The 17,216-nt window shown below is 33.8% G+C and overlaps 1 protein-coding gene across 1 annotated transcript; it reads left to right on the forward strand.

Annotated features, from left to right (window-relative positions):
• The first annotated feature begins 3,827 nt into the window (after positions 1-3,827).
• LOC142629229 (F-box/kelch-repeat protein At3g23880-like) lies at positions 3,828-10,544 on the forward strand. The gene is made up of 2 exons (XM_075803189.1): positions 3,828-4,005; positions 9,622-10,544. Exons 1-2 carry the CDS (start codon positions 3,828-3,830, stop codon positions 10,542-10,544), a joined length of 1,101 nt encoding a protein of 366 aa, XP_075659304.1.
• Positions 10,545-17,216: the final 6,672 nt, after the last annotated feature.

A 17,216-nucleotide genomic window follows, 5' to 3' on the forward strand; every position in this document is an offset into this window, starting at 1 on the left:
GGCGAATGCCAACTGTCTAGCCATGAACGAGGAAAAGGACGCATGATCATCGTTTCCATTTCTGAGACGAGTTATACTTAGAAAAATTAAAATGGCTAACAAAGACGTCCATGCACAGGTGGGTCATCCATAAGAAAAATGCATGGACGACTATACAACATTGCTCACTGTTAAAAGCCCACATCTAATGGTAAAAACAGAGCATAGACTCGTCCAAACAATATAAACTTGTCCAAACAATAAAAGCCAATACTGGATAAAAGTATGCATTCATCAAAGTTTAAAACAAGGGTAGATGACCAATGTCCAAAAACCCCTGCAAAGTAAGCTTTAAAAGGCAATTGTTAATAAACTCATCCAGAAAACGTTGGACGAGATAATTGTATTCAAATACATCTGAAAAAGGTTCTAAAAATAGTGGACCAAAACAAAGAAACAAAACTAACACTTTGAACAAATAGTTAAAATATCGTCTTTAGGCAGCAGGGGCATCGGCATTGGGGTCGTCCTGGGCAGGCTTAGTCGAGGCGTCATCTGTAATGTTGATATCTTCAGAACTTGTCTGAAGAAAAGAACTAGCAAAACCCCCTAATTGAAGCATAATGGAGCTGAAATCAACCTCGGGAAACTTTTCCTTTGCCTCCATGCGAAAATCTTCAAATCCGGCTGCATAGTTGGCGTCTAGCAGGTCAGTTAATTGCTTTGAGGTCCTAAACTCCTCTATGGCATCTTCCTTGGCCTTCTCAAGAGAATTTCTCAACTCGTCGGTCTTCTTCTTAAAGTGATCAAGACGAGTGTCTTTCTCTACTATATCAGCTTTCAGCTCTTCGACGCGGTTCGGCAAACCCTTGGTTTCCTCCTTATCCTTGGTTACTGTTTCAGCCCAGCCTTTACAGTCGTCCCTGACTTCCTGTATCCTCCTCTCTAATAAAATCCTCGTCTTATCCAGCTCAGTAGCCTGTCTGGACGCGGCTATGAACTTCGATATAGCCTACACAAGTGATTACGAATTTTTGTATAAAGCAAATAAATGAAGCGTATGACGAGGAAGATATGGACGAAAGGAAAAAGAATGAAGAAAAGTTTGTATTAATTACCTTGAAAAGGTTGTGGACACCTGAGTGTTCAAACTCTCTCAAGGACATGTTGTAGCACGCAGCCACATCCTCGCCAGAAACTACATTCTCAAACCTCTCCCAGGCCAAGTCCTCATTCTCGATGATGTTTGAAGCAACTTCCAAAGGAGGTTGGGACGAGGTAGGAGCATTAGTTTTGGACGGAGGGGTATGGGTAGGCTTGGACAACTCTACGTCTAGGATCTGGATGAACGACGACTGAGATGGAGGAGGAATAAGGACAACAGGAGTGACGACCCCAGACTTGGACGATCTCTTGTGCTTCGCTCTCTTCTCCTTCAGATGGCTGGGGAGATTCTCAAGATTAACAGCTTTTGACAGGCTTCTCTTATCACCTACAACAGGACGAGTCCGAGTTTCAACGTCTTGCTTGCTTGCCTCGTCCACAACTTCCTTGCCCTTGTTCTCTTTCATAGTAGCCATTCCTGCAAAGAAAGTTGTCAGCATCACTCAAAAAAAATATATATATATATATACACACATATATAATAATATGACAATGGTAATGGCAAAACGAACGAAATGACGAAGAAATCTTTTAGGGCAAAAACTTACGTCTACGGATTGTAATTTCGTGAGCTGTGGCTTCTGGAGAGGGCTCAGGGCCAAGTCCCCAAGTAGCGAGGCGTTGAAGGGTAACCAAGGAATGGAAGTCCCTCTCTGGGTGAAGACGAGCTTTTTGAACATGTCCCAAATAAAACTTGTTCAAAGACAGTCTTCTAACACCTGCAGTAAGGATAAGGAGCTTAGTATGGAACGACGTGTGATAAAGGTAATGCTATAATAGTAATAAGCATACCTTCAGGACGAAGTTTCCCTAACTCTCCTATATATGGGGCAAATGGATCCTTACCCACCTTAACAGGTCCTACCCAAAAACCAGAGACGAAGAAAAACTCCATCTTCCAATTCCTATCTGACGTGACCAATGATTTTATTATCTTACAATCTCTTCTTCTGGCTGTAAATTGATAAAAGCCACGGGATTGGCTAATTTCAGAGGGTTTGTAGCAGAAAAGGAATTCGTCCACAGTAAGGGTACAATCCCCTTCAAAAACCTTTCTCCACAAAATTTGCATAGAAACGATGAGTCTCCATGCATTGGGATTGAACTGACACAGCCCTAAACCCAATCTAGTGAGCAACTCCCTAGCAAATGCATTAAGAGGCAACCTAAGACCTCCTAGAAGATAGGCCTCATAAATTTCTACGCCAAAATGAGGTTGGCAACACCACTCATCACGAACGGCCAACCTAGGGTTTAGCTAATTTGGAATCTGATACCAGCCCCTAAGAGATGCTAATTTCTTCTCATTTGTCTTAGAAGGAACCCCCACAGCACAGTTATAAATGGTCTCAACCTCGTCATTCGGAGTGGACGAGGGAGCACTAGAGGGACCAACCCTAGACCCGGACGCTGCTCTCGTCCTAAATTCCTCTTGAAAGACTTCCAAGGGAACCCCAGGAACCCCAAAAACATACTCGTCTGTGGTGTTACCCCCACTACTACTACTGTTACTACTAGAGCCACTGTAACTAGTTGAGTTGTCGTATTCGTCTATCTCTTTGTCAACACTATTACTAGACGAAGAAAAAACTTCAGACATTGTGGAAATTTAAGGGAAACCTAAAGATGAGTGTAAAGAAAATACCTGGCTCTAGGCGAAAGGAAACTAGGGACGCTGGAATACTTCTAGACGAGGCAATGGACGAGGAATGTCAAACAAGAAAATTTGAAAATGCAGAGGGTATGGGAGGAAATCTACTATTTATAGGCATTGAAAAATGGAACCTGGAACGACTTGATCAATCAGGAAGAGCCATATGGCAACTTCCTCGAAAACACGAACTGACGCGACGGTTAACCAATAAAGTCATGACGCGTGGCACAATCCGAAACCAATGGAACTCAACCATCAAGATCGTGATACCTAGGGTAACTCATGATCATGAACAAGGAAACACGTGTCCAAAGACCAGGAGCTCTGGACGACCTTTGGACGAGGGGGCAATTGATAGGGTACGATAGAGTACCAACCCTGACGTCATCCATAGAGGTCGTCCAGGACTTAGCCAGTGAAGCAAGGACCCCGGAAACCTCACTAATAACTACCACGTCCTAGAGAGTCGTGAAGCTCGTCTTGAACAAAATCCGTCCATAGAAGGAACGACCCTTATTTCTAAGCTAGGTACGCTCGACAAGAAGATCCTCGGACGAGGCTGTCACACTTAGGAAAATTTTCGAGTGTAATATTACAACTCCTTATTACACGTATAACTTCCAGTGACCATTGTGTGAGAAGTATATAACTCCTAAGCAATTATGGAAGTTATCCTTGAACCCTCACACCTCCTCGAATCCAGGGGAGGTTATAAGTGTGATAACTGTCTTTAGGACACTATATAAACGCTCATACAGACCAAACAAAGGTTCGCTTTTATATTTCCCAAAAAGTTGGAACTCTGAAAATATAGAGAGAAAACTAACTTTGCCATCAGAGGGTTCTTAGCCGGCAACCCCAGTCACCTTTGATCGCTTTTCTTTCTTTTTTAGGCCATCAAAAGAGCAAGTAGTCCTTTCAAGTCCGGAGCATCCAGCCTACTGATTTTCTTCGCATTATCACAATCTATCATGCAACAACCAAAGGCAAACAGTTCTCACTCTCCCTCATTCAGGGGACTTCGCTAGCTATGGATGATATTGACTACTTTGATCAATTACTCTATATCAAGGACCCAGATGGATGCCTTCCCAGATGGTTCCTAAACTTCAACTTCACTACTATGGGCTCTCCTTTCTACTACTCATTAGAGACTGATGAATATTATGACTTCTACAACTGCTCCAACGTCAGGAGACTCAAGACTGGTGAATTTGGTTTGGTTCCTTGCCTTAGCGGCCATGACTTTAGGTCTTCATGGTGAATTTGAAAGTCATTTGCTGACTCTTGTTTTGGGTAGTTTTGAGAAATCAATGAAAATGAGATTATTTTTCTACTTTTTTTTAGATTGTGTTGAAGAAAATATTATTTGGTGGAAAGCAATAAATAAAAAGAGAGAATGTTAGTATTAATTAGGTATTAAGGTAAAAAACAATAACATTTAATGGTGTTGCTTTAACCGTTAGATCTTTTAGAAATTTATGGTGTAAAAAATGTGTGAGTTTATAAGGAGTAAGTTTAGATCTCATGTATATATATATATATATATATATATATATATATATATAGATTGGTTCATTTACATCTTTTAGAAACCATTAGATTTAAGTAAATCCAACGATTAAAAAAATACACTCATTAATACTAATATTTTGATAAAGATCTCATTTATTATCCTAATTTATAACATTCTATACCTATCTCTAATCTCAAAAATAGATATATCTCTCTCTGCTTTCTCTTTCTCATCCACTACACGTTTCTGATAGCAAACCATTGATGCAATCATCTCCTCTCCTTCTCCTTCCCCCATCCCCTCCAATGTGGTCAATGTGTTATGGTGTCCAGCCCTTTTATCATCCTTTGAATTTTACAAATCTTTTGGGGGTATGGTATCCACCAAAATCTAAACCACACAATTCTATTGGCTTTAATCTTAACCGTTTAATTAAATTAAATGGTTACCAATTACCGGTAGACCATGTAAGCATATAAAAGCAACCCCAAAAATTTTGTGTTCCTTCAATTCTGATTTTTGAGGCGATCCAAAGAAGATGATGTTGATGTCGATGCTCTTAAGAGTTAAGACTGCTTCTGCAAACTCCAAGATGGGCAAGGCAAGGTGTGAACTCTTTCTTCTTCTTCTTTTTTCATTTTCAACGATCGGAATCACGCTTCTCTTCTTTCTTTCTTTTCATATGTGGTTTTTTTTTTTTTTTTTTTTTTCTTGGATTTGAATGACTTCAGAACCCTAAACTCCCTAAGGATATGGTTTTGGTATTTGAATATCATTGATTTTAGATCCTTCAGTTTTATTACTGAAGCAAAATATTTGGGCTTTATTCTTTTAGTTTGGGATTTAGGCAAGTTGAAATTGAACATTTTAATTTTGCTCTCATCTTCTCTAGATGTCAGATTTTGGGTTCCACTACTTTGCGCCTGATTGGATAGGATCATTTTATTTTAGTGACAAGTCATAGCCAAGATATAGTTTTGATTACACAGATTTCTATATTTCGAACATAAGATCATTATTATTTAATATATGTCTTGCTCTATAATGGTCATGATTCTAAATGTTTTATGTTTCCACTGTTATAGAAAATGAGTTCCATGAGGAATTTGATAAATTGGGGGGGGGGGGGGTTCAAATCTCCTTTTTTCCTCATTGTTTAGGTTTGGAAAAAGTTACAAAGGAAAATCCATAGGAATGGTATTCAACTATGTATTATCAACTGTAAACATTATATTATTTATGCCAACATCTTCCTCATACATAAATTCTCAATAGTCAAAATAGTTCTCAAAGCTGCAGTCCAAATGAACCTACTGTGATTTAGTTGACAAATTGTGGAGACCGTGTACTTAAATCACCGAGAAATTACTGGGAACATAAAGAATTTGATTATCTTAGTTGATTCATGTTGCTCAAATGTTGCTTATGGGATTTTGATGAAAATTTGGTGGTGTGGTGTCACAAAGAAAAGAGAGCTGGAGAGACCAAGATGGTTAGAACTTAAGTGATTTGTTGGCCAGTCGTGGTTACCAAAAACTAAAATGTCTCTTAGGGGGTAGACAACTTATATTATTTTGTTTTTTTGTTACATTTGGATCAACTTGCTAAATAGTATGGTTTTAGTAGAGGCATCTGCTTCCTTCTTGAAAAGTCATGTGGCATCAAGTGAGGGTTATTTCTTGTATTTTAGATTTGGTGTTGTTATTCTAGCAATTTTGTCTAACTGGAGCTTGGCCTTTGCTTGGTACTTGCAACTACATTGGCTGCATTGAGAATTAAAAGGTGTTGACAGATGTTGGTGCTCAACTGTCCTAATAACACTATACTGGTGAACACATGCCAAAGGGGCCCTGTTAGTGTTGGTCATTAAGAGTTAACTTGGAGTTTGCATGGTTAGAGACCTCTCTTATGGCTTTCATAAGGAATATCTTGAATAGGAATCTTGGACTTGCATTGACAGTCTTACATGGCTTCTTTTTTTTTTTATGTCAAGTGTAAATTATTTTTAATTTTATGAGGTTTGATTCCCTTTCTCATTGGGTATGCTATTGCCATTAGAATTTTTCTTGCTACATTCCCCTTATTTTCCTTATAGCTTTCATATTTGGGATTTGTTACATCCGATGAGCAATTCAATTCTACTCTTTCCTTTTACATGTGATTTATGTCTTGGAAGATGGGTGCTAAATGTCCTTTGGAAGAAGTTGAAGTGATAATAAGAGAGAATATAAATAATGCACTTTGAAATCTGTAGTCTTAGATTTACTTACCCCAAAAAAGGGAAAAAAAAAAAAAAGCCTTGAGATTCCAAAACGTTGGTCAGTGGTTCTAGGCATTGAGAGTTTCTGTTATGTTGGAAATTAGCATCCTTTGTGGTCACTGTGCTTCTTTAGGATGAGTTCAACATGTGCACATGCTTCAAGGCATGAAGTGACCATTGTACATGAGTATACCTACATTTTTGAAAAATACCTTGGGCTATGTAGTGAGAGCTTGTTTTTCTATTGAAATTCTTGCTACATGTTCACCTTTCTTCAATCAAGTGTGATAGGTCTAACCTGTAATGTGTACAGATATATAGTGGCAATTTCAAGTATATGTTAGTGTTTTGAAGATATGGAGTGCACATCAAATCAATTGCTAACATCTTTCATTAGTTCTCTTTATGAGTGGTCCTTTGCTTGGGTCTCACAAATAGTACTTCTATTCAAAATTTCATAGAGTCAATTTATATGTAAATATTTTTCAGTTGTAATTCTTTAGGCTACTTCATGGTTTTTTTTCATGAAGTAGTCTCCTTGCAATAAAGTTATTCTTATGTATATATATGTTAGTATTTTGGGTCCAAGGTATTTGCTTATTTTTGTAGTTACTACCTCTATATTTCTGTGTATTTTAAATATAGTCTTATACTCTCTTGGCAACTCAGCACAGTAAAATTTTAAAATTTGTTAGTAGTGCTTTAACAATCAATCATCCAAAATGATTTGTTTTGATTGAGGTCAACTCTCTGTATTCCTAGTTCTGACAATTTCTAAAAAACATCAAGATGATTAACCGCACCTTGGATTCATGCATATAATCTATGGCAAGCAAATATTGTAGGGTTTGCATGCAATCTGCCAGTTATAGAATTGGGAGTGATACCTACATAGTCTAAGAACATTCTAAATTTAATCCTGACTTCAGTTTTTACTTTCTTTTCTAGTTTGTGGAGACTGATAACTGATTCCCACATAATGCTTTTTTCTGTTCAATAAACTGGATCCTTTAGTAACAATTCTTGAACATGGAATATTTTCAATGACTCAAATAGCAGGACTATTGGAATCTGATTTTGGAACAGTCTTTTCACATAACAAAAATAACATTTGGTACAATGTCCCTGATTTTTATTTGTCTGAAAAATTGACTCTATTCCTTGTAATTTCAGTTAGCAAGAAAAGTGGAGCCTTTAAGTTGAGTGAATCAATTTGAATACAAGAACACAAAAATCCTAGCATATCTACTTAATGCTATCTTTTAGTTACAAACTTCAATAATTGTCTATTTAAACATGCTATCATATCCATTAGTTTAAAAGAAATACTAGTCCCAAATACTTTTAATGTTCCAGATTCTCTTTATTATTCCCAATTAATCAGCAATCAAATAAACTGTAGAAGAAAGCCTAATTTCAAATGCTTTACTATAGAACTAGTGGTACACAATGTATTTCCATTTTTGATTTCGTGCATTCTATCTCTTTTTGATTTGTTTGTATTTGTTTCTAGTACATTTTGTTCATCATCATGAACATGGCGTACTTTTTTTAATGAAGATATCTATTACCTATCAAAAAAAAAAAACTAGTGTGCAAGAAACCTGGCTTACCTTGCTGGAAAAGGGTTCATACCTGTCTGCATTTCTTCAAGTATTTGCCCCTTAGTCTCTGGTACTAGCTTTGATACAAATAGAACTGTCAATCCTGATATGCTTGAGATTTGAGAATATAAACAAGGTCCCTGAATATATAAATAATTAAATAAAAAAATGTGGAGTGAAAAGTTTGCATTAGGCAATAAACTGGACTAAAAAATTTGCACTGGACAGTGTAGAGAGAAAGATGCATCACCTGGTGAGCTCCATTCCTTTAAGAAGTTAAAAACATACGACACAATCCAAGAACTAAACTAGTTTACAAAAGACACAAGGTTTCCGCTGAACCCTTCATGTTTATTAGAAATATCTAGAATAACAAACTATAATTGAATTTGAACCCATGGTTTAGTGGACTAATTTTTGAAGTTCACATTGAAGTGTTCAGAGTTCTTGTTGTATATAAAGTTATATACAATGTAGGTTGTTATACATTTAAGATTAAAGAGGAGAGATTTCAAAATGCCATTGAAAGTGCTGCTGAGCCTTGGTTTAAAGAGCTCAACTCCTATTTGATCGGTTGAACTCATTTTGATCAATCGAGATATGGCTCAATAAGTCGAAGGCTGTATAATATGAGAACCCTGTTCTTTGTTCAATTCTTGGCTTGATGACGAAGGAATACTCGATCGATCGTAAAACGGCTAATACTCTGTGAATATTATAGTCAATCAAAGTGACTGTTTTTGAAGAGGCATAACCCTTCAGCTATAAATAGTGATTTATATTCATTTTTGTAACTACATTCTTTTACCATTTTTGATAAAAATTCACAAGAATTCTCTCGGTAATACTACTTGAAGAATTCTAAGCTTAGTTGTGTCTGGGAACAAATTTGCAGTAATCTTTTAGTATCATTTTAGTGTGGGCAAATATTGTTTAAGATTAGCAAGGTGATTGTGTCTAAGCCTTTTGTTATCTATCTATTTATTGCTATTCATTCATTGTATTATATACTTTTCCAGAAGTTTTTGCGCAATAACTGACCTCTGACATTATGAGCCTTTTTTTTCCAGCAAGTCCTTGTCCAAATGATCCAAAGTATACCTAAAAACATTAGCAAATGTTCAGCATGTGACATAAAGTGTTCAACGAGGAAAACAACACAAGATGCTATATTTATTGTCAAATGTCATGAGAAAGCTCCCTTTTTCTAACCGTTAATAAGTTCAATCTTGGTTCTTGAAATATCCCCTTTTTTGAACATTAATAATGTTTTAAGTAGTTAACAAGCTCTAGGTTTGATTCTGCCAGAAAACTTCCTCAACTTTTAAATTTCAGAAGAGGGAGTTTTTTATTTTATTATTATTATTTTTTTTTTGTCCAGTACAATAGAAGGTGTGTTCATAGTCCACATGTCTATTAGTATTGGATGTTACACCCCATGTAGAGCGCTACAAATTAATTCACGAAGACCATGAAAATAATGTCTCCTCATCTGAACAAATTCAAGACCTTAAGTTACCATTAAGGAGTCGTCTTCGTAGCTATTTACAATTAGTCGGTTCCGCGAATAAATTGTTTTGCCTTCGTGGAGAAAACTGCTTTATTCTTTGGAATCCTTGTATTAGAAAATTTATTACCCGTCCCAACCCTTCTGTAACTGCCGAATTTCCTTGTTATCTAGCGTTTGGTTTTGATTTGAGGACCAATGATTATAAGGTGGTGACAATTGCCTATCAAAGTTATACTAGGTACGAAGGTGCCAAACCACCTCTGGTTGAGGTTTACTCTGTTAGCGAGGGATCTTGGAGAGTAACTAGTGGTGGTGACTCATACCCGCCTAAGATTACTATGAGTAATTGGCCCCATCAAGCAGCTTCTTTAAATGGAGCTGTTTATTTTGTGGCCAATGATTGGGGTGATGCCCGGAGTTTAATAGTTTTGTCATTTGATTTGGGTGATGAGGTTTTCCACTTGATATCCTTGCCAAATGGTAAATTTGGATTGCATGCTGATGCTAGTATTTTTACCTCAGAATTCAAAGGATTGCTTTCTCTAATATGTTATGAGAGTTGGCGTTATGGTTATTCTATTTGGGTGATGAAAGAGTACGGCATTGTGGATTCTTGGACTAAACAGTTCACTATTGACCTCAAGACACGTGTCCAAGAGTGGACACGTGTCCTCAATCTAACGTGTCCAATGAAAACTTTCACTGGACACAAGCCACACCCTGACCTCAATATGAAATATTGGAAAGTGACAACATTTTCTCCCCTAAAACCGCTAAGGTGCACACTTTTTCTCTTGAGTCAATCTTTGCCTGCAGCTGATGGGCTTATTGAGGTGTGGGCCTACTGTGATGAGTGAGACTTGGGCTTATGGAAGTGTGTTTCGGATTGGTAGGTCTTAAGTAATTGATAAAAACCAGGCCTAAATTCAAGTAGAGCAGATTGGGCTTCCTAAACTAGTCGGGTTGACCTGGCCCAAACCTAATAATGTGTGTTTCCGTTGTTTGTTTAGTTATTTGTGGATTTGATTTTGTGATTGGGTTTTCAGGTTTGTTAAAACAAGTGGGTTTGTTTGTGGGTTTTGGGTATATGGAAATCTGGTAGCTTTGGTTTAGGTAGATGGGATTTGGGTATAGCTTTGCCCAAGAAGATTTTAGAGATTTGTGTTCGCCAGTTTGTGGGTTTTGGGTATTTGGAGAGAGAGAGAGAGAGAGAGAGAGAGAGAGAGAGAGAGTTACACAAGATATAGCATTCAAGTTTGGAATAATTAATTTTTTAAAATGATTGAGTAGAATCAAAGCAAAGATAAAGGAGTTCTTTAAAGTTAATTTTTTAAAATGATTGAGTAGAATCAAAGCAAAGATAAAGGAGTTCATTTCTTTAAAGTATTTTTGTCTTTATATATTTTCTTATTTTCTTGATTATTAGGAAAGAATGTATGAAGAGATAGTAAGAATTCTTATAGACTATAATTTCTTTTTCTTTTTTCAATCTTCTTTCCTTTTCTCTTTTACGTCTAATTGTTTGAAAAAAAGTCTCCTAGCACAACAGACTTGGACTTTGCACTATAGGCCTGGTGTGGTGTCTGCAAGGCGCGGACTCTCACTCCCAGAAATTCCAACAAAAGAAAATAACATTGTTTTTATTAAAAAAAATCTTAAGCAATTATTGTGAATAGATAGAACATTTTGGGTTTCTTCTTATACCAACGTACTCACTTCACTTGTAGTTTGTTATTTTCTATTGTTTTTGTTAAAATGGTTGACATGGGCTTTAAGCTTGCGAGTTTGGAAATGTGCTGGTGGTACCTATTGAATGGCAAAAGATTGCAATAGTGTTGGGCTCCACTTCCCATGCGTAACCCAACTCGGCCCATGCACTGCAAAACTGAAAAAGTAACCCACAATTATTCATGACTTATTTAAAGCTCTGTTTGTTTCAATGAAAAATCTCGTGTAAAGATAGTTTTCCTTATTTTTCAGTGTTTGGTAGTATAAAAAAATATGAGTAAAAGGAAAACTATCTTTGGTCAACATAAAAAGTATGTCTTATTTTTAGAGATTGTTTTCCATTAATTTTTTTTGGAAAACAACTCTATCTCACAGCAAACTAAATAAGGGAAGTTAGAAGTTTATTTTTCAATTCATTTAAAGTTGCTACCAAACATTGAAAAATGAGATAATTTTATAGAAAATGCTTCTTGAAAAATGACCAATTTTCTAGAAAATATCATTGTTGAAACAAACAAAGCGTTAAAACTCATTATTTGAGGAATAACCAAAAAAAGTAAAATTCCTACTTTTTTGAGACCAAAAAAAAAGATAGTAAAAATACTTAAAAGCCAATTTCTTTCCAAAATGTCCTTTTACACACATACTCCCTGTTGAGAGTGCAAGTATTTTTGTAGGGAGTAAGGATCATAAGTACTTGGGGGTAGTGTTGTCCCAAAAATTTAAAAAAAAAATAAAAAAGCAATATTAAAGGCACAAAAATTTCCATAACTTTTGCCACACCCGTGATGATTTATGAGCAGTTAAAGCATTCTACCTCCGCTAACTGCGCATCATTTATAAGGCATGATAAAAGTTGTGTATTTTTTTTTTGTTTGTATTCCTACCAATTTTTTTAGGAAAAATAAAAAAGTATTAGAGAGAGAATTATTAATCAATAAAAATAATACTAATGAAAGAGATTCCCCTACTCCAGTCCAAGGTTTTCTTTTTTCAAACAATTCAGGGAACACAATTTTCCAAGCACATTGACAATAGTTAAGTTGTCATTCTGAAGTTATTTGCTTTAGAAAACCACTTAGAAGATAGGCTAACCATCTAAAATCTAAGAATATCACAAAAAACCACCAGAGTGTAGCAAATTGCTAATTTTGTAATATAACTTGGTGGCTTTCTATTGAACTTATAAACTGGAAATAGTGTAATAAGTTTTTCATAAATTATCATTTATCTCAAAAACTTGATTTCAAAATTGTAATTTTAAAAGGTTGATAACTTCAAGGGATAGCACAATCGGTTAGAAACCACACCTTATGAAACAATTCTAAGTCAAAAGTAATTGAAAAAAGTGAATTTAATCATTTAATCAATAGTTGAATATGTTCATGCTGCAATTTAACCCAGCAGTGAACATTTTGAGGTTCATGTAATAAGTTGTAATGGGACTTTTTCAAAGTCATCTCATGAGTTAGGGGTAGTAACAAAGGCTAGACACTAGACACGTTGCCTCAAGTGCAAATTTGGAGTAGAGCAATTCAGGGAGTACTGAAGTTAAATGTATAATATGGATGCTAACTAAAGCTCTAGGGATAGGACAGTAAACGAGCCAAGCTTCGTCGAGTAGTAACTGTTCAAGCACGGTTTGACAGCAAAGATAGAATGTTCAAGCTTGGTTTGAGCTTGATACGAGCCTACAAATAATGCTCAAGTTTGAGCTCATTATAAAGTATAAAAGTTTAAACTTGACTTAATTCATTAGTCAAGCCAAGGACGAGCTCAATATCAAGCCCAAACTCAAGCTCAATATATTGAGCTTGAGATCCAACACAAATATATTATCAAGTCTATATCAAGTTTATTATCTAGCATATTTGGTTTGGATGAATGGTCTTAGCTTATAATTAATTAAAGTCTTAGAAGGATATGAATTAAGTTGTCAAGTTCATATCAATTTTATTACCAAACTCATAAATAAGCTTAGGCTTAACTTGTTTTGTTACTTTTATATTGAGTCTTGGTGTTCACAAGCTTGTTCATGAATAATATTTTTTACTTGGGCTCAGCTTGTTTATTAAACAAGCCTAAAATTAAAGTCTAACCTTGATTTATTTATAAACAAACAAACATAAACTTTTTATCAAACTAAACCCGAACTATTTATGAGCGATTTTGTTCATTTACAGCCTAGTGGGTCAATGGGCTTTCCAATTAGACAAGAGGTTTGTAGAAAAGAAAAAAGAAAAAAAAAGATAATCCTTCAATTTGTTTTTAAAATTTTTTTATTTAGGCACCTATGAAAATACTGGCACTTTATCTAAATCTGTAATAAAGAGGATAAGGACAAAGATAGAACCATATCCAAGAATAAAATTAATTAAATTTCGACAAAAGTGTCCAATGATGAACCCCACATGGGTCCTCTCTAAACACTTCATCTCCACTCTCTCTAACTCAATATCTCTAACTCACTTCATCTCCACTCTCTCTAACTCACTTCATCTCCACTCTCTCTAACTCAATAAAGAAGTGAAAGTTACATAAGATATAACATTCAAGTTTGGAATAATTAATTTTTTAAAATGATAGAGTAGAATCAAAGCAAAGATAAATGAGTTCATTTCTTTAAAGTATTTTTGTCTTTATATCTTTTCTTATTTTCTTGATTATTAGGAAAGAATATATGAAGAGATGGTAAGAATTCTTATAGACTATAATTTCTTTTTCTTTTTTCAATCTTCTTTCCTTTTCTCTTTTACGTCAATCTAATGTTTGTGTTTCTCTCTTTTTGACCTCAGTGTTTATGTTTTTCAAAAACAAAGAAAATGGAAAGAGGAAACACACACAAAAAGGAACACAATCTGTTTAACTTTTGAAGCAAAAGCGTTAAATGTACTAGAACCCAAGTTACACATTTATTACAGCTACTAATCTACTTATCTAAAAGAAATCAATTATACATTAATTAATATAAAAGATAAAAAAATAAATTCAATTAGTTAAGTCGTATGAATAAAGCTAAGGACACAATATATTCACAACAAGTGGTAAATTGTTAATCGGTGGTAAAAAAAAATGATATCTTTGATGGCTCAGATTAGAATCACTAATAGATTATCATCTATGTTTTAATATAGTTACACATATAATTAATAAGATATAATACAATATATGATGCTTCTTTTGGGTATTGAATACATTACATAATTAGGATTGATCTATCATCATCAAATTACTATTTTATCGGCAAAAGTTGTGCATCCCAACTAGCACCTCTTGATGTTTTCAAAGAATATATCTAAGGAACAAAAAGATGGAGTTTCGTGCATGGGTGTATAATCTAGATAGAGATGCGTAAAGAAATATAATAAATGAATGAGAAATAAATTGATTGTATAGACATATTTACCACAAAAAAAAGAGAGGAAATGTTAGTATGAAGTCTATATATAATAATAATAATAATAATAATAATAATAATAATAAAAGGATAAGAGAAAATGAGAAAGATAAGTATAAACATTTGAACAAGTAAGCATCAAATTCCTTGCCCAATTTCTTCTCATTTAGGATAAGAGAAAATGAGAAAGATAAGTATAAACATTTGAACAAGTAAGCATCAAATTCCTTGTCCAATTTCTTCTCATGTTCTTTCGTTTGTGTTGGTGAATATTTTTATGTGTCAAAGGCATAAGAAGCCTATAAATAGAAGAAGTTATGAATGACCTCCACATGAACATATATTTGATGAAATTTAACATTAAGTGTCTATTTGGCAAAAATTATTTTTGTCAACTTATTTTACTATTCAACTTATTTTTGCTACTACTCATGAGTCTTATTGCACATTTTTGTATTATTTATGAGTCTCACTGTACTATTTCAATTAATTTTTATTTTTATCTACAGTACTATGAGTAAAATAAGCAAATCTCAAACAGACCTTAAGTGGTATAACATTGTTTAGAGTTATACTAGGTGTTGATAAACTAGAATATAATGGACTAACTGATATTCTATGCTTATTAGAGGTACTAGATATTAACGGCTACGTTTGACATGATTAAGTCACACTAAAGATAACATTCAAGTTTGGAATCATCAAATTTTTAAAACAATTGAGTAGAATTTATGCAAAGATAAAGAAGTGAAAGTTACACAAGATAAAACATTCAAGTTTGGAATAATTAATTTTTCAAAATGATTGAGTAGAATCAAAGAAAAGACAAAGGAGCTCATTTCTTTAAATACTTTTATCTTTATATCTTTTCTTATTTTCTTGATTATTAGGAAAGAATATATGAAGACATGGTAAGAATTCTTATAGACTATAATTTCTTCTTCTTTTTCCAATCTTCTTTCCTTTTCCCTTTTACGTCAATCTAAGTTTGTGTTTTTCTTTTTTGACCTCAATGTTTATGTTTTTTAAAAACAAAGAAAATGGAAAAAGGAAACACACAAAAATGTATGAATAAAGCGTTAAATGTACTAGAACCCAAGTTACACATTTATTACAGCTACTAATCTACTTATCTAAAAGAAATCCATTATACATTAATTAATATAAAAGATAACAAAATAAATTCAATTAGTTAAGTCGTATGAATAAAGCTAGGGACACAATATATTCACAATAGGTGGTAAATTGTTAATCGTTGGTAAAAAAAATGATATCTTTGATGGCTTAGATTAAAGCCACTAACAAATTATCATCTATGTTTTAATATAGTTACACATATAATTAATAAAATATAATACAATATATGATGCTTCTTTTGGGTGTTGAATACATTACAAAATTAGGATTGATCTATCATCATCAAGTTACTATTTTATCCTCTAAAGGTGTGCATCCCAACTAGCACATCTTGATGTTTTCAAAGAATATATCTAAGGAACAAAAAGATGGAGTTTCATGCGTGCGTGTATAAACCTAGATAGAGATGCATAAAGAAATATAATAAATGAATGAGAAATAAATTGATTGTATGGACATGTTTACAAAAAAAAAAAAAAGAAAAAAAAAAAAGAGGAAATGTTAGTATGAAGTCTAGATATAATAATAATAATAATAATAATAATAATAATAATAATAATAATAAAATGAGAAAGATGAGTATAAACATTTGAACAAGTAAGCATCAAATTCTTTGCCCAATTTCTTCTCATGTTCTTTCTTTTGTGTTGGTGAATGTTTTTATGTGCCAAAGACATAAGAAGCCTATATATAGAAGAAGTTATGAATGACCTCCACATGAACATATATTTGATGAAATTGATATTGAGACTAACTTGGAAGCTTTCCTAGGTGCATTTTGAAGTCAATATTGGATTATTCTTAAAGTAAGTAATGATGGTTGTTTTTGCAAATATATTTATATGCATGTGTGTTTTTCTAATTACTTTATATAAATAATATGTTGATTTGATTGCTTAAATTTTGTTGTATAGATGTTAAATAAAGTAAAACTTTTGGCTTATTTAGTACTTGAATTAACATTATATTTTTGTGAGATATATTATTATTGCCAAATGGTTTTGGTTCATGCTACATTTGACTTTGCTTTCATAAAAATTACATCAATTAGTTACTTTTTTCAAATTACTATTTTCTTGAATTCACATTCTTATTAAATATCTATTATAGGTTAATCACATGCAACAATTTGCAATAATCAGTTGCGATCCACTGTTAGATCTATATGGTTATTTGTTTAATTATATTTAATAATTCAAAAAATTATAAGATCTCTTTATAAATTAATGAGTTTTTAATGCCTAATTGATTCGATATTCCGAAAGAA

Source organism: Castanea sativa, chromosome 3 (genome assembly GCF_040712315.1).
Source record: "Castanea sativa cultivar Marrone di Chiusa Pesio chromosome 3, ASM4071231v1".
Lineage (NCBI taxonomy): Eukaryota > Viridiplantae > Streptophyta > Magnoliopsida > Fagales > Fagaceae > Castanea > Castanea sativa.

Coding starts and splice junctions, on each gene's coding strand:
- LOC142629229 (XM_075803189.1), top strand. CDS start 3,828: ATGGATGATATTGACTACTTTGATCAATTACTCTATATCAAGGACCCA. Junction 4,006..9,621: donor CGTCAGGAGACTCAAGACTG/GTGAATTTGGTT, acceptor CACCCCATGTAG/AGCGCTACAAATTAATTCAC.